This window comes from Crocodylus siamensis, chromosome 2 (genome assembly GCF_052110815.1).
Source record: "Crocodylus siamensis isolate JL-2025a chromosome 2, ASM5211081v1, whole genome shotgun sequence".
NCBI classification, from domain to species: Eukaryota; Metazoa; Chordata; order Crocodylia; family Crocodylidae; genus Crocodylus; species Crocodylus siamensis.
In genome coordinates this window covers 237,435,580-237,454,495 of record NC_143396.1, presented here as the reverse complement: position 1 = coordinate 237,454,495, position 18,916 = coordinate 237,435,580, and the positions used below count along the sequence as shown (strand labels likewise).

Below are 18,916 nucleotides of genomic sequence, written 5' to 3'. Positions count from 1 at the left end.
TGGCTCCGAGCCCGGGCGGGGGAGCGGCGGCAGCGTTCGGGGGATTATTTTTCCTCCCCCCGGTGGTTATTTTGGATCGGGCTGCGGCGGCGGAAGGAGCGTGAAGACAACGCTTCCGCCCAGTTTTCCTGCGAGGAGGCGCGGCGCGGATCGGCGCGGGTGGGGCCCGCGGGCGCTCAACTTGGTCGCGGGCTCCAGGGCCCCCGGTGACGCAGCCGCCTCCTGCCCCGTCCTGTGCCGTCCCCTGGCCGCGCTCGGCGCCTCCCCCCGGGCCGCTTCCTCCCCGCTCCGCCGCCGCTTCCCGTGGGGAGGAGGAGGAGGAGGAGGAGGAGGAGACGCTCGTCCGCCCTCATCCGCCCCGCGCCGCCGTCTGCAGGAATTTGTGTTGCTGCTACCGCCGCCGCGGTCGCCCGGGGAAGGGGCTGAAGGCGGCGGCGGGTGATGAGCTGCGGCAGGACGGCGAAGCCGTGGAGCCCTTCGCAGGCGGGAGCCGGGGGCCGCCCCGCCGGGCCCCGCTGAAGCGGCCGAGAGCCGGGGCTGCCCGCGGGGCAGGGCGAGGAGAGCTCCACCTCGGCCCCGCGCCGCTCGCCCGCGGCCGGCAGATGTGGGGGGGGACGATGGTGGGGTTTCTGGGGAGGTCCTGCTGCGCCCTGCCTGTGTCGCTGCTGCTGCTCCAGCTCCGGCTCGGATCGCGGTGAGGAAAAAAATGAGCGAAGAGACGGCCAACTCTAACCACGAGTAAGCGACACCCCCTTCCCTTCCCTGCGCCTCCGGCGGGTGCCCGGTGCGCTCGGACGTGCGGGGCTGTCCCGGTGCGGGGCGGGGCGGGGGCTCGGGTTCCAGCAGCGCCCGGGCTGCGGCGGGGGCAGTGGCGGTGCTGGGGGTGGGAGCGGGTTTGATTGTCGGTCCAAGCACCGGTCCAGCAGCGCAGCAGCCTCCCCCTCCCCTCCCCTCCCCTCCCCTCCCGCATGCCCCCAGGATCCGCTTCCATCCCTTCGCGCTGCTTCACATGGAAACTAGTGTGTGGGAGCTTCATCCTGCAGGAAACTGCTCCTGAATTTTAATTGGATGACTCAGGCAATGTAAATACAGTATAAATCCACCCCTGAAGCCTAGCTTTTTTTTAACGACCTGATGGGCCTTCGCTTTGGGAAGAGCAGGGAAGTGGGGATCTGAAATGTTTTTCATGTGATCGATTCGGCTGGATGGGGGGAGTTGTACAGAAATGCGCCTCCACTGGGGAGACCAGCTGGTTCCCCTCCTGGCCTTGAAGAGAGGGAGAGAAATGATCTGCCAGTCGGCAACGGTGTGCGTGAGAGCGATGTGTGTGTATGTACATATCTGTATGAATATGTATACGCATAAGACATCGCTGGCACGCGCACACTGTGATATACGCGTGTGTGTATGTACATACACACAGACATCATGCACTGTGATGTGTGTTTGTATATGCGTAGATACACACGTAGATATACATATGCGTGCACATAGATATGCATCTCACTATAAGTGCATGCACATGTACATATACACGCATGTGACATGTGTGTATACGTATGTGACACACGTGTGTGTATGTATCATGCATGCATATTGCGTGTGACACGCACACCGCGAGGGTCGATCTCCCGTTTCCGATGGGGAAAGTTGCAGGGCCGGGGTGCGGAGGCGGCGCCGCAGCTGCCCGGCTCTCTCCCGTCTCCATTCTCTCTTTCCCCGCTCGCGCTCTCCCGGAATAGCGATCTGCGATTCAGGCATTTGCTGCAACTTATTTATGAATGATGGGGCTCGTCAGAGCGCGGAGGCCGCTTCCGGACGGAAACGCCGCCCGCCCCAGTCGGATTCGCAATGGCGAGAGCAGCCGCGGGCTCGGCGCTGGTTTCGCTGCGGAGGGAGGGGGGCGGCTTTGTTGCTTGCTTGCCGGCCTCTCGCTGCGGCCTTCGTGCCCCGAGGCAGGGCTGGGAACAGAAACGCTTCATTCGTGTCATGATTTCTGACACGGGGGCGAGACGGGGCGCCCAGGAGCAGCGCGGACCGGGCCCAGCTCGGGGCCGCGAGGCACGAAGCGAGCGAGAGGAGGGAGGCGAGCCGTGCGGGTCGCTCGCAGCGAGAGGCAGGAGCCGGCGCCATATTTTCTTTTTTGTGAATCATTCTCATTTGCATACCACAATCTCCATTCATAAAAAAAAAAAAATTAAGCCACCACCGCTGTTGCCCTAAAACAAGACCCGCCGCGCAACTCGGGTCGAGCCTTTTTTGGCTCACAAAGCGCGCCGCAGGAGCAAGGAGCTCGGGGGTTGGGATTGATTGATTGATTGCCAAAAAGAAAACAAAAAGAAAACAAAAAAAGTGCTGTGCAGCGCTTGTTGACACAGTTATGTGGGAAATATCAGCTCGGGGAGGTGCTGGGAGCACGTGATCCGCTCCATTCATAAAATACCTGGCTGCCCATTCACAGCGCAGTGCAAGTGCGTGTGCACCGAGCAGGCTGGCAGGGCGCGGGGACAGCGCGGGGCCCGGGGCAGTGCGCGGGGGAGGCCGCACGCGGGGCCTGGGGCTCGGCTGTTTGTTTTCTCAGTACGGACTGTATTGTTGCATGATCGCTTTTTGTCAGGAAATAACTTCTTCTTTCTCTCGTTTCTTGAAACGGAAGCTGGGAGAGCATGTTATGAAGATATCTTCTAGATTAGTTTCTCTTACACACACACACACACACACAAAAGTAGTGAATGCAAATTAAATACTGGAGACTCAATTCAACAATGTGGCCTTGTTTCAGTACCAAGCATTAACTATTCTTGATGAGTCCCACGGCACTAAAAATTAATTAGTTCTTGTGACAGTAATGACGTTGGAGGCTGCAAATGACTTCTGTAACATGGAGCTGTGACTTGGTTGAGTTTAAATAGATGTTATTTGGTTTGCAAATATTTTCTTTTATAGTCACAAGTAATACTTAAGATTGCTGCAGTTGAGTGGAAGAGGGAATATTTTTCCTGATTTTTTTTTTTTTCTTTTTTCTTTAACCATTTTTTATTGCACTATATGTATTGGTACTTTTACTGTTTACTGGATTAGTATTGGCCTTGCTGAAAAAGACCTCTTTAAAATATCAGCTGAGTAGGTGAGAACCTTATTTTTTTTTAAAAAGGGTAAAGAAAAAAGAATTACAACACCTATCACAGTAGTGGAAATTGTTCTTATTTTTTATTTTGTTCTGAAAGAATACTTTTTGACCAAACTGGGAACTAGAATGAATATGATTACCTGCACCTTTTGAATTGCCAGATATGTGGCCATCTTTAAATGTTCAGCATTCATAAATAGACTGGTTGAATCAGTGAAAATTATATACAAAAGTGAAAACTTGCTTCCAATCGTTATAGCTAGGGTCAATTCTGTAGTTTCTGTAATATATAAATGGATGGCTAATATAAATTTCAACTTAAACATGACCAATGTTTGTTTGTTTGTTTATTTTCATTTATTATTTCACTTAAATCCCAAGATTACTATAACTAGGAAATGAGAATATACTTTTGAAGTATTTTCTGGTTTGCTGCTTTGGTGTTCTGACTTTATTTTGTGTAAAGTCAATTTCACTGTTTTCTAATTTTGTATGGGTCTCTCACTTAAGCATAGGCCTGAGGAAACAGTTTTAGCAAGTGGGGGGGATGGAATCTGATTATAAAGCTGCAGAACCTGGCAGGGAGACAAAGATTGGTATGTTACTTGAAAATTATTTAAAGTATTCAGTTAACTGCTCCTAAATGTACATATGCTATTTGCTGCCTCCAAGTCTATTTTATAAATTTATCTTTGTATAAGTTACTAGCACAGGCAAAGATAATTTGTTGTAGGATAGCAAGGAAGAACTGGGCTTGATCGTTAGTCTGTGTTTGCAAAACTTCCATTTTGCAAAACTTCCATTCATCCAGAAAGACTAAAAGGTTAAATTAAATGTTTGCTTAGAATTCAATCTCCTTTAAGAATAGTGCATCCTGGCTGTCCAGGTCACACTGAAAGGTGTGAGCATTCACTTTAAAAACTAGATAAAATTATTCTGTGTCTGTTTTAGTCTGTGGTGAGCATGTGAAAAATAGCCTGACAAAATTCTGCCTGCAGACAGATTTTTTTGTTTTTTGGTCAGGCATGTAATATTTTTTTCCTTTTTCATCACTCTGTATCACTGCTCAGAGAATCGAGTTAGCAGTGCTAATATGAACTATGCATAATGTACCTGCTGACTTCTGGACTCTTCTCAGTGTACTTTTACTCCTGACCAGGAATGCTACGGTTGTTCTAGTACTGGGTGCCCTCTAAAGTAGAAGAAACCTACTATTACTGTAGGGTGTCATATATATATGAGTCGATGACTGCTAGATTAGGATGATATGATTAAACTCATTTTGCAGTGAGTTGAAAATAAAAGTAAAATATTGTCCCTTTTTTAAATTGCCAACCTAAGGAGAAATTTTACCTGGTTCTGTGGCATCTCTCCGTACTCTTAAACTCGGTTGTGGGAGCCATTTTCTCATATTGTTGGCTTTCAGATTCAGGCTGTGCAAATTGTTGGAGGAGTGTATATGTGTATGAGCTGTCATCATATTTTCCATGGGATTTTGGGATTCCATCAATTTTTTGTGATGGAGGTATTATTTGTAGTTACTACCTGGAAAAAAATATGGATAGCAGTATGCTGCATCAGGGCAGTCCCACTTTCTGAGTGGCTGCAGGCCTCCAAGTCGTATGTCATGCCACAGATGACACTCCTTTCCCCCCCCCCCCCACCACCATGCACACATGCTTTTCCTGCCCCACCTCACTGGTGCTTTCTTGCTGCATGGGGGGCAGGGGGTCTCCTAAGCCCCTACTTGTTGGCTTCTTCTGTCCCATGATCCATGCCGCACTGCTTCCACAGGTAGGCAGTACAAGCTGGAGAAGAAGGAGGAACTGGAAGAAACAGGAAAACAGCGGGGGGAGCAGAGGCTGCATGTTAACTCCTCAAGGGCCAAATGTGTCCTGAAGGCTGCTAGGTAGACAGCTTTGTCTTTAGATGATAATCTCCTGTCATAGCTCAGCAGATCTGAATACTGTTTTCACAGAATACTCATTTAGAACAGATTTAGGTCACATCCATCATCCCTAACTGGACTAGCTTTTTTTTTTTTAAATATGAAGTAAAGCTATACAAAACCCCACAACGTTTCCATTAAGCTTTGAAAATATTACAGCAGTTCTGTTTAAATAGTATCTTATATTTCTAACCAAAATATTAAAAGAGTTGGTTTAGCACACAACATCCTGATCTTCAAATGAAACCAACATATTTATTTTCATTAGTATTTAATTTTTAATGCACTTCAGCAGCTGGGACAAAACCTTTTAATGGTATTAAAAACAAAAACCAACAAAAAAGTATGAAGAAAGCAAATCTAGCTTCTGAAATTCTCTCACTCTTAACAGTTTAGGGTATTTGTGCTATGTGTACAGTTTCTCTCTCTTCTCCATTTAAAAAAAAAAAGCAAACTGATGATGTACCTCTTAAAATTAACTAATTTCATTAAACAATTGTCATTTTGTGACTTGCTTCTTTCTGGTGCATTGTTTGTTTTTGTAGTCTTAGAAAGTTATTTTCCATTTTATTGCCTTTTTAGAATCATTTTCTTGGCCTTATGTTCCACTTGGGAAGACTAAGCCTACAAGTTGCGTAATAAATCGAGAGGCCAAGATTGGGTCAGACTTAGCAGCCTTTCTTTATCGTTGTGAAATCAGACAAGTGTATTCTGGGAGGTCACAGCAAAACTGGATAAAGTGGTATTATTTGAGGGGTTGGCAGAAAATAAGTATATTTTTAAATGTGGATAGTAGGAACAACAGTGCATATATAAATGTTGGCCTTGATCCTGCCCAGACAGGATACCTCTGTTTAAAACTGAGCTCATGGTTAGTGACTGCTGGTCCAAAGCCTTAAGTTGAAGCTTTCCATCAATTCTTTGTCCTAGGTAACCAAATTTATGTTACAAATCCTACTTGTAAAGATGCATGTGGGCTGGTTTTTCAGTAGTGAAGGTGTCTGTGTAGGTCTCTTTTGTCAGGTGTATAATTATTGTCTATATGCTTACAAATATTTAGGTTTTTGCAGTATAAGAAGGGTACAAATACATGAAGAGGTATGTCTTTACTCAAGTCTTTAAATGCAGTGTTCTAATAGGTGGAGTTTTTTTTTTTAATTTGAAGCAATAAAAAATTACAAATTTATACTTTTGCTATGACTTGTATATAAATATTGCTTGTAAAGGCAGGATGGGGGGTTAACTCATTGTAGGGAGTAGAAAATCTTATTTTGCTAATTTGGAATTGAATACTGCAAGGAGATTTATTATGGGGATGTTAAAGTCACTGTAAGCAAATCGTCAGGCTCCAAAGAATGGGAGCATGAAAAATGAACTTTGAAAATGATGACAAATAATTTTCAAAGTATAAAAATGGATTCAAAAGGGGATATAAATCATCTTATTTTCTAGAAGAATAGACACTTTTTTTTTTTTTTTTTGAAGGGAGTTAATACGTACTAGAGCGTATGCAACTTAATGCAAAGTTTCATATTAGCTTTGATACATGAATGCATTTTCCATATTCTTCTTCAGGTAAGAATATTAAGGAACTCATAGTGCATTTCAGGAAATGTGAAACATTATCATTACCATATTAGTTCAAGCCCAAGGCCTTTGTAGTCCAGTAGTCAGACTCTGATAGTGGACAGTATCAGAAATAATTTGTTTTTGAAGTAAGAACCCTACTTCAGACACCTCTGGAACAATTAACCTGACAGGCTTCATCCTCTTTCAAGTAGTTTAGAGGGGTTAAGCTAGAAGTCTCTTGTGTCCTTTGCCTTACAGTCCTGTGGCAGGGAGTCCTTTCGTTTAAGCACATGCTGCACTGGAAAAAACGAATTCCTTTCATCGGTATTGAATTTCCCACTTGAACGTTCGCATGTTTTGGTGTTATAGAATATAGAAAACAGAAATTCCTCATCTTCCTATATTTATTGTGTCACCTCTAGTTTCACTCTTTTTTTTTTCTTCTGTCTTTTCAGTCTCTTGATAAGTTGTATGTGTTTGTGTTCTCTGAAATCCCCCTCTAGTTTTAAGGTGTATCCTTTGAGATGAGGCGCTAGTATGCCCTGTCCTTTGAGATGGGGCACATGGTATTGCAGATGAGAACCTAACACTGATTTATATAAAAGGTGTTAATGCTTCATATTATCCATTATCCCACTTTTTATGTAATCTTTTTTCAAACATAATTGCATATTAATGAAGACCTTAATTTAATATGTTTACTGTGGTGCCCAGATTCTTTCAACTTTTAGGACAGTGCTCCGGGAAATGGATCCAAAGCTAGAATCCTGATTTAAGAATAGTATGGCAAAGTTATGGATTGCTTTCATTTGTATTCATTATTGTATAGAGAGATGTGACCTTTTCTAGTCCTAGACTTTGGGAAAGCAATTGGTAACTAAAACCTGCTTGCCTACATTGTGGCATTTATTCACATAAGTCAGTATAGACACATGGATATGCTACTTCCTTACCAAGTTAATAAAGATCAGCCCCTATATAAGGGTACTAGTTAAAAGAAAAACCTGTTCTGACTTACTCTTCTTGTAATATTCATGTTGCTTTGGTTCATGATTTCAGTTAATCACCTATAAAACGAAGACTTTGAAGATACCTTGTTTATCATTTGTTTCTCTTGAGTTTGGCCAGTCTAGAATTAACTCAAAATTCCTCTAACTATTTAAAAATAGGTCCACCTGCACTTAAGCATTGTGAATACTGAAGTTCACTATTTAAAAAAAACAAACAAAATAACCCTGTACTTCAGGAGTGAAAGGTTTTGCACTCTTGAATAAAATTCCACAAATCTTCTCTTCAAATAAGGTGAACAGAAGCATGTACATCATTCCCAGCACAATAGATCAGAACTGCTGGATTTATAGATTGTTACTCATGAAAGACTAGAAAAGATCATGCAGACACTAAGCCTTGCTATGCCACTGGTCATAATGCTACCAGTGATTCATTAAAAATAGATCAAATACATTTATGGTAAACATGAAGAAAGGGCATTTAACCACAGAAAAGGCTGGGATCTAATTCCTTGAAAAATAAAATGCCAAAAGAAACAGATCTTTTAATATGTCCTCCATCCTAGCATTGACCATGCACATTTTGTGTCACAAGGGTGTACTGTCTTGTGACACTCACTGAGTAATATGACCAGTTAAATTATACCATAGAAACGTAACTAATTCTCTACATCCCATCCTAAATATTCAGATTTAAGTAAAGTGAAAAATACGAGTCATGGAATATTATGGTCCCAGGAATGGGTGGATCCAGGATTTTGTAGATGGGGGTGTGGAAGCAACAATTGGTGCTGCAGGGATGATGACACTTCCCCATCCAGCTCCCCCTCTCCTTCTCACAGGCATGGACAGGCCATGCTGCAGGTGCAGCACCTAGAGACTTTTTTTTCTAAGTCTGAATGGACAGAGAATTTCCTTTCCCCCAACTCTTGGCATCTCCTTCCTTCCCCTTCATTCTCAGTCACACCTCCCCTTCTTTATTGTCCCATTCACATCCTTATGCTATCCCTATCTCTACTGTTTCCAGCTGCCCTGCAGGTGAGGAAAACTCCATAGCTGCTCCTGCCCTGCATCAGCCAGGGATAGCAGCAGTGGTGGGCAAGTTCCCTCTCCCTAAACCTACTCCGGGGCTGGGAGGAAATACCTGGGCAGATCAGGGAGGGAGGAGGAACCTGCCAACTGGTGTTATACTGGGCTGAGCCCAGCTGCCTGTGTAACTTTGGCTACAGTGGGGTAGGAGTAACCCTGGAGCCTGCACCCAGGTCAGCAGGGACAACACAGCAGTAAGCAGGGTAGAGGGAGATTGGGAGGAGAGTTGATGCTTCTGTGGTATGGTCTAAAAAGGTGCGTATGATTGTGTGACTGTACCCCATCTGGATCTGCCTCTGCTCTCAGGGTATGTGACACAGTAATTCCACAAATGGGATCCAAATTTGGCATCTCAGCTGTTTTAGACCAAGATAAAGATGAAAGGGAGAAAGCTTTTTGCTATGCAGTCACTATTAGTCTTGAGAAATCAATACTATTACCAGTAAGTAGGACTTTTTGGAGGAGGGTGGGTTTGTAACTAATTGCTATGCTTATTCTGAAAAGCCAAATGTTAGGTTTATATAAAATATTTGTTGGAATACTATAATTTTTTTCTTTGGCCCTAGAATTGTCTGAAAACCAAGGAAAAACTTTTGTCCATTTTAAAACTCTGCTGAAAAATAGTCTTAAATATCCCTTTTGGTATTTGACAGTGAATGGCTGAGACACTGATACTGACTGGCCTAGCTGTTGAAAATCCAAAATAAGTGTAAAGGATAAACAAGAAGCACAGCAATGTGTTGGGTGTTTAAAAAAAAAAACAAAAAACAAACAAACTTTTTTTACATCTAGATTTTTCACTATTGGTTTTTCACCATGTTAAATATAACAGTTTAAATATTATAATACTGTAAACATAAGGTTTTTCAACTGACAATGTCTGTTTAAATGGATAAATATAGCCAGTGTAGAAAAACATAGCCAGTGATAGGTTTTGCTACGTGTGACTTGTTATTCTGAAGTAGTACTAGAGTGTTTTGGTGACATGTTATCATCTTGAATAGCTTTAGGAGTGCTTTGTTCCCCTTCTGTGACATATATGGGTAGACCAAGGTTCTAGTAAGGGCAGTGGAGGTAGGGGGCATGGAGGCTGTTCTAGACTGCAGGGGAGGGTTTTTTGCAGTCTAAAACTGCTGAAGTGGTCCATGCTTTGGCTTTGCCTGCATTTGACATGCTCAATAATGCTTTTAGTGAACTGTCTCAATGGAAACTGTGATTGACAGAAAGGAACAGAGTTAGGCTATTTATGCTGGCTTCGTATGATGGACTTTTTCTTGCTTCCTTTATGGAGTGGCCTAAAGAAATTGAAGCAAAGCCATCTTAAGGAGGGTAATTGAGTTTATAGCTACACTGCTGTTTTAAAACACAGTGCTCAATCTGTGTTTAGCTAATGCTGTCTTCTATTTCCTGGGTTATATACCCCTCTAGACTCAATTCCTAATATTACTAATTCCCTGTATTCTTCTTCTGTCTATTAAATGCATCCCTGGCAAACTGGGCCACGTATCATATTTTGGTGTACAGAGGAGAGCTGTATACTGCTGTTATCAATTACTCTTACAGCTCAAATCCTGGAGGTCTGTATTAATGACTTCACATGAAGGAATTCTTTGAGTTTTCAGTCTGCTCTTATTAAACCCTAGGAAACTCCATATAAAAATGGTGCACTCTTGTTCAGCTGGCATGTAAGTGTGCCAAAAGGACATTATTGCAAAATCAACTACTGTACTAAAAGTTTGAAAATGCCAGAATGTAGACAGCTTATGCAGTTGTAGTACCTAAAGGTAATGCCTAAATTGTGGCAGAGCCAGGAATGGAATCCAGATCCCCTGTGTTCTACTACTGTACCTTAGACACAAGGAAATATTAATTTTCTTATTGAAACACTAGACCTTATTCCATTCTGTACACAATATATGGCAAGGGTCCTGTAGAAAAACAGTATGTGCATATGAAATTCAAGACTATATCTTAACACTTATGTGCAAAGGGGCAGAAATAAAGGAAATAGTTAAATGTAGTGTCTTAATTCTGATGCTGCAGACATCAGAGAGCTTTACTGGCAAGCTTTACTTGCAACATTAATATTCTTTTAACAACTCTGGTATCCAACAAATTTTGCTGTAATAGTTAGCTTCATCTACAATGTTTCTGTTTACTGTTTGATTTTAAGGTATTAGTAATTTTACTGTGGGGCAGTTTTATACAATACCCGAATTCTACAGGATTGTTTTGTGTTAGTTCCAAAAAACTTTGTTTGGCTTTGTGCTTAAAAAGATATTTTAACCTTTATCTGCAAATTGAATTTCTACATGCCAGTTTGGAAGCTGTCCACATTTTCATTCACCCATTCTCTCTTTTTTTTTTTCCATGGAGGGAAAAGTACATTTTTCTGCTAATAGGCTGAAGTAATTTTTTAATGGTTTTCTTAATACAGTAATGGACAATCTGGGGAGTGTCATTTAAGTTTTATTGGTGTGTCTCTAATTAAGAGTGCATGCCTGACATGCCAGCTGCCCAGATTAGTATATTTCATATGGAGTAACTTGACAGCCAGAATTTTCTGTGCTGCTACTCGTTTTGCTTGTTGGGTGACCTGCAAAAAGGTGTCACTCTTTTAAAACACTTTTTTTTGTAGCTATATGAAGTGCCTGTAGCTTTCATTAAGGTTAAAAAAAAAAAAAGTATCAGGGTCATCATCTCAGTCAATCAGTAGGGATTTTCTCTCTCCCTTCCTCCTTCTGGTCATCAGTGAAAGTATATTGTAATATTTTTATAGCTGTTTTTAGCACCCCCCAGATCCCATAACACTTGATGGGAACTGCAGATACATGTTGGTCTAAAAAACAGGCCCTTGGTACATAAAAATATCCAAATAGTTTGTTCTACAATGTGTGGGCTAAGTTTTACCTTCCCTTCTTCTTCCTCTACCCTCTAGGAAACTTCATATTTCTGACAGGTAAATAACACATGCTACAAACATTTTAGGGTTAAGTTGTAATGTATTTTAGTATATTTCCTGTACTCATGCTGAATAATGCTGCTTTAAAGCAACATATATTGTCTTGGCTATCATTAACTTGAAACATCCTCCTCAAGAGCCCCCACGCACCTTAAAATGTACATGCAGTGTTGCTATGGTGATGGAAAAGAATTCTGCATGTTAACAACACCATGTTAGGTAATGGAGGATTTGCAGAAATTGGTTAAGTTAAGCATTTGCCTGGGGCACTAAAAACTGAGGCTGCAAAAATGCTGTGTATTAACTAAACACTAGTTTAAATGGCAGCAATACTGAAATATGTGAAATCTCCCTCTTCTGTTTGGTCTAGATGTTTCATTATTGCTTTGGTCATAGTTTTCTGTTTGAAAGCTACCAGAAAAAGCAAGAGTCCAGTTACTGCATCACATTGTTCAAATATTTATTTTTCCTGTTCTCTGTGAAGAATATAAACTATGGCAGCACCAATAGGAGAGGAGATATTGGAGCAAGTATTTTTGTTGGTGGATTTGTATTTGATTTAAAAAACAACAACAAACCTGCATGTTGTGGTGTGTTCTTGTCTCCCTCCCCTCCCCCCCCTTTTATTTTCTTTCCTCAGGCACTTCTTCTTAATACATTCCTTGAGTTTAGAGTTTCATCCCCTTCTTTCTTTTGGGGTTTTTTTCTGAACCATGAAGATGGAATGTACCCACATTAGCTGCTGTGAAAAAAGGTGATAATCCTGAAGTTTTTACAAGCAAGATTTTAATTAGCATGTATAGACCTGACCCGTGTCAAGAGTATAAAGTGTTACAGCTTTTCCAAAATAATTGCCCCTGTACCCTGTATTCTGGAGCAAGAATATCCTTACAGTGCTATTCTAGAATAGCTATATTAGTCAACTTTCCCATGTAGGCAGCCCTATACACTTTTTTTCCCTCTGCATTCCTTAATCTTTGTTCTCTACCCCTTTCTTTTTTAAGCCTAATATTTGGATGCCAGAAATTGTTTCTTGGCCACTATTATAGTGTTATAATAAGTGTTTCCATACATCTCGGGTACTTCCCCTGTTATAGATATTTTAACTTAGTGACTGCTATACTGAAGTATTTACAAAGTATCTTTCCTTGTTGCATAGAATATTTTATAGCGTTTTGGTATTAGCTAAGACACTGACTTTTTTTCCCCAACAGGTTTTTTGGCTGGTCTAATGAACACAATCAGGAGGTATACGATGTGTATTGTTATACTAGCAGGAAAAAAAGTCCTGTCAATCTGGGACAGCAGGGATATGGTCCAGACAGAGAAATCTATAGTTTTTTCCTTGAATTTTGGTCCAGAGCATACAGTCTGCTTTCCATTCTAGGAGCAGAATTTACACCTGTTGAAAGCAGGCTTAAGGAGACTCTTGCTATCTAGTTCAGGTTTTCCTTTATAATTGGTGGAGTGTGAACAGGCCTTTCTGCTGCAGAGCTAAAAGATCCTCTCAAAATATTTTTCTAAACTGAAACAAAACTTTGAATTTCTGGTGTAATTAGGATGTAATTTGCCTGGATCAGTATTGCCCTTTTAGCTGCCTTTAGGAGCAAAGCTTCTTGTTGTTCTCTTCATTTTTTGGCTTCCCTCTCTTCTGCCTTTGCAGCCCTAAACATGATCCCAGTATGGGAGATGAACATATGGAAAAGCAGTTTCAAGCTATAGCGTGCTTCTGAGTCAGGGATGTGGGTAGTGATCTTCTGGATTTGTGGCAAGACGCTTGTAATAAGAATAAGATCCTTGTGCACATACCATCCCCATTTTCCCTCCTGTGTTCCAGCAGGAGACTATCTTATCAGTGAGATGGCAAATGGTGTCCTGCTCATCTTTCCAAGTGCAGAAAAATGAAAAGTTTGTGCTGCCCTTCCAAGGCAGAAGGCACTAAGTTCCTGAATCAGCTCCATAATTTGTTGTCATGTTGCTTGTTGAAACTCTCACATTTTTATAAGATGATAAACATTAACAAACATGGTGTATCCTTTTGATTTAGCAAAAGAACAATCCCCCCCCAAATTTGTCTAAAGATTGTATACAGTTACAAATTAGCATGTTTTAATGGTTACCAGCCAATGAGATCAACCTTTCTTCAAGAAAATAAGAAGTAAAAATGGTGTGATGAGCCAGGGTTGTGAGAGGAGTCCTACAGATATATTTTTAGCAGCTTAATTAAAGTGAATTACTTCCACCCCCTAAACACTTTTAATCTAGTCCTTCCCTGGCTCCACTCTCAGCAAAAATTTTTTGAAATCTCTCACATGTCCAATAACCTTGTAAATGCCATTTTTGGGTTTTGGAGGCAAATGGAAGATGATTTGTCTTCAGCTTAAGAGTTGATACTCAGTTACTACATCCAGGATTTTAAGTTTGGGTCAGATCTTTTTTGACAAGTGACTATTCAAGCAAGGATTAATTCTATATTTAAACAAAATGAATTTATCTATCCTTCTTTTGTATGGCTGGCTTGGAGCAGCACTTATAAGTTTTGTTTAAGGTTAGTTAACCAGTCTAATGCTCTTGAGGAGAGGGAATGTATTTCTTCAGTGTCACCATCAAATTTGTGTAGAGGGCAGAGTGTTGTTATGTGGTTCATAGTCTGATCAGGATCACCACAGTCACATTTTGCAGAACTTCTAATACAGCATTTGTGCGTCAGGAGACCACAGTGGCCACACCCCATCCGTATCTGATTTAGAGCCTTCCATATTTTTTTGCAGAAGGTCAAAACCAGGAGTCTTTATTGGAGATTGGAAATTAGACGTTTATTTCAAATGGTGGTTTTATTCCATGCTTTTGCCCAAACTGTTTCACTGTTGTGTCCTACAAGGGCTTGTACACTTTTGTCCACAAAGATTTCTGGGAAACCAAGCACTGAGCTGGGAGGTTCTTTAAATCTCTGTGGATGGGGAGGTCTGGGTTATTATTCATGTGGACGACCTCTCTGCATGCAGCTTCGTCATGGCAGATGTCTGGAAGACCAGTATTAGACAGCACCAGTAACCATTGAGTTGATATAGATTTCAGGGTTTTGGTGATGGCCCACATTGCAGAATTGTGGTACTTGGCCATTGAGAAGACCAGTGCCATAGCAGAGGTGTAGAGTACTTCTGCAGTGGCACCCCAACTTGTTTCAGCAAGTCTTCACACAATGTTCACCCAACTTAATCTTTGCAGCTATTTTTCGAAGATGATTATGAAAGGTTAAGGTACAGTTGAGTGTCACATCTAGGTAAGAGAGTTGGATCGTGTTGTAAGTCTTCTTGACAAAAAGTGATGTTGACATGAACATTTCTCTGTAAATATTAGAGATACTGTATGTTGTCCAAGAGCAACATGAATCTCAAACTGGTTGCCAAAGAAATTGTTAAAAGTGAGCCACACAAACAAGTAAAAAATACTTAAGTAAAGCAGACATAAGATAGGATCTTCTGCAAAATATAGATAATAATGCTTCTGTACTGTACTATAATTCTATAATAGAAGGCATTGATCTATTTTAGTTTTTCTTTACTGTTGATGTGTGAGAAATTTTTTAAACTGAGGTTAGCTAATTCTAGCCTAAAAAAATTATAGAAAAACAAGAAATGCATTTTACCTAGCCTGTTATCTTTCAGTTACTTAACAGTGAACAAATATATTTTTAGTCCATTTGCTGAGACAGTCATCTTTGCCAGTCCACTGAAAGATGTGGTATAAATTGTCCATACTGACCAAGAAAATTTTGATTTATGTTGTTTTTCTTAATAACATTTGACTTCAGCTGTCATATCAGCATCAGGAAATGGGGTTCTCTGATTGATTGTTTCTTCTTTCTGCCAGATAAGTTGATCATAGCTTAACTTTTTTTGGTACCTTCTTATTTCCTGCTTTCAATTCTTCTTGTTAGTATTTTTTTCTGATCCTTAGTGAGATGTTTCAAGAAAAGATGATCTCGGAAGTCTTGGGGGCACTACCTTTTTAGTATTGCTTCCACACTTGTCAAGAGTTTCTCTTTCCTTAGGATCCTTCAGTCCATCACCTTAGTAGACCTTGGGATATTTGGTCTGGTTCCTGTAGTTACTTTGCTGATGATGCTCATGTGCTCTTGCTTCTGGAGAACAGAGTTATGAATTGTTCTAAAAACTGGCAGAAGGAATTCATTTACATGGTTCACCATACACTAATATGTTCCTCTGATGAAGAGCCTTTTCCTTTTTGAGGGTGGAGGTTGACGTCTAATCTTATTAACATTAAGAGGAACTAAAATGAAGCAGTTTTTTAAGATTACAGCATGCACCAGGTCTTAAAGAAAATGAATATGTGTAGGGTTTACTTGCTTTTTTTCAGTACATAGCCCAAATGGAAAGGTTGCTAGTAAAATAAACTCATTGGCAGGTGTGGGTGTGTGTGTGTGGTAAATAGGAGTTAGATTTAAACTCCTTTCCTTTTGCTTACCAGCAGATGGAATGAAATCTTTATTGTGACTACTGCCCACTGACATTTGTGTATTTCATGTACGTAACTCATTTAAAGAAGTTCCTAGACCTCTTCTGTTACTCTGTCATTTATTTCAGAACGTGCTAAAACTGCATAAGCATGGAAGCCATTTAACATAATTTAATTTATAGTTCTGGCAGTTTTCTGGATTGTACCAGCTCTGGCAAATATGATTTAAGTAAAGGCTGAGGTGGCAATCTGCTTCTGACACAAAATGCAAGGCCCCTGTTTCAGGTAGTGTCTGCCATAAAGTACGTTTAAAAAAAAAAAAAATCAACCCCCAAAACAGGTGTAGAGTAGGAGGAGTGGCCTGGAGATACATTTCTGAAGGGGTGGGAAGATGAGAGTTATTCAATAATTTACTGAATATGTATTTATTTTTAAAGGAGAGTTAATGGCAAGACAGGTCTATAGTTTGCCATGATTTTTGGATGTTTTGGGGACAAGTTGGGTAATATCTCAAAAGTTGTCTGTTAGCAGCATAGTCCTCAAAACAGTTGGATCATGCGTGCTTCTGCCTAAATTCAAAATTCCAAGAAACCAGGGCAGAAATATTCATCTAAAAATATCTGAAGTTCGTGTTCACAAAGGCGTCAATCCTTCATTTGAAGGATCGAGACTTTAACATCTGCTGTAGAGTCACTGTAAATTAAAAATCATAGTAAAAGAAGTGTATGAGAGGCAGTGTATGTGTGCATGTGTTTTTAATACTATTAATATCAGGTCTTAAAATTTTACATAGAAACCTAAATATTGCCATAGTGGATGAACCAAGTAGACCAGCTAGTCAAGTCTGCTGTTTCACAGTGGCTGGAACTAGAGGCTTTGGAAGATAGCACACAAACCTTGCAGCAGATGGGTGGACTAATCTACCCCTTATGTGGATTTCATCCTGTCTCAATAATATAGAGATTGAATTAAGTCCTCAAGCACATTAATTTGTATCCCTTTTATATATTTTGTCGCTTAACTTTTATTTTAAGTGATTTACTTTTCACTGCTGTCTCTTGCTTAGTTTACACATAATCAAGCAGTTGGTGTTTGTCTGACTTCTGTTTCCATGTGTTAGCATAGAGCTAGAGCAATTCATGTGCAGTGCTATATAGAAAGATGCAAGTATATGCAGCTTTATGAAACTGCTTAGGATTTATAAAAGTGTGGTTTTTGAAGCTTAATGGAGGGCCCTGGGCCACCAGAGATGTCATTCACCTTGGTGTCTATGTGGAAAAGTTATACATATTGGCCTGGCTGATTAGCATTGAAGGTTTTGGGGGGAGGTGGAGATGTTTGTTTTGTGTTTAATTTATATTTTAATTCAGGGACCCTATTATTAATAGGCATTCAAATCTAAAATGAAGCATTACATGTAAGCAGAATCTTTTCAGATATACTCTTCATGGGAAAAGATTATATGGTGTTGTTCAATTTGCACCAGTTTCAGTATGACAAGAACTGTGTGAATAGCATGCTGTGGTAAACCAAAATGGGTGCCTGTAATTACATGACACTCTAGGGACTGGCGAAACTTACTTAAAGGAGTGTCTTTTGTTATGGAATGTCTTATGTGTACAAGTGGTTACGTTGGTGGCAGGATGCTTTTATTTTTGTACTGTTGTGTGAAAATGGGCGTCCCCATCTGATGAGGTCAGTAGAGCTTGTAAGCAGACTTCCTAAAGCTTTCCTCTTCACTTTGTCTTTCCCCCTGCTTTGGGGCTCATCTGGGGAAGGGGAGTGTTTTCTCTGCATCCTTCGCTCAACTATGCGTAGTTAAGGAGGAACACTATGAACCCTCCCAGGTGCGTAGGAACTGTTTTGCTTGTAATTCCACCTTGCCCTACCATCTCTGTAGTTAGCATGCTGTAGCATTGTGTTTCAGCCCTGATTTGGTATGACCAGGCTTAATTTTTGTCATCAGGGTCCAATCAAGATGTTTCAGATGTAACCTAGGTTAGATGCAGTTAGTATTTGAGGAGGAGATGGGTCCCCTTCTGCTCTCCGGTTAGTGCTTTTGCATCCTCTTAAAGTTCACCCTTGCTGTTGCTTAAATATCTGCATATCTTGATTTGCTTAAGCTGAAATAAATAAAATGTTCCTAATCAACTTTTTTTTTTAATTCACTCCTTCATTTTGGATGATCTAGTCATCTAGGCTGTAGTTGCTGGATATATGTGGAGAGATTTTCTAGGGTTTTAAATTTATTTTATTCCTTTTCTCTCTTCTAAGTGTGCTGTTAAATTCTTCTGTAGGCATTTTCACTGTAGTAAGTAAGGCTGGTATTTCTGTTCTCGCATATAACAGTTTTCTAACTGTAGCAGGGCATTAGAGCAAAACTGTGTCTAGTGATAACGCTCTTGTTGGCTTCTGTGTTTAGGAATAGGACAGGCATCCACTGATATTTGGGCACTCTGTAAAGAAAGGTTGGAGAGTTTCTTTTTGTCCGGAGTTGCTTGAAGAGGAAGGGGACATTAAAAATGGATGATGTTATAGAGAGTGACAGTCTGTGGGAGCTGAAAGCCACAAAGGTCATCCAGTAGGAGGTATGTTCTGTTTCAGGCTATAGTTAACTCCATTTGTCTTCCGGTTAAAGGAATGGTTAGAAACACTGCTAAGGTAGAGCTTCTGGAGAAGAGTTTCACATCCTAGAAAAGTTGCCTTTAGCTGAATGTGTGGAAATGTGT

At 40.9% G+C, this 18,916-nt stretch overlaps 1 protein-coding gene across 1 annotated transcript in view; it reads left to right on the top strand.

The window, feature by feature from the left end:
• Positions 1-605: 605 nt before the first annotated feature.
• The window catches only part of SPRED1 (sprouty related EVH1 domain containing 1), a 98,713-nt gene continuing 80,402 nt past the window's right edge, over positions 606-18,916 (top strand). Inside the window, exon 1 of the mRNA XM_090033511.1 lies at positions 606-738. Within this exon, the coding sequence (XP_089889637.1) occupies positions 707-738 (32 nt within the window). The 5' untranslated portion in view covers positions 606-706. The remainder of the gene's footprint in view (positions 739-18,916) is intronic.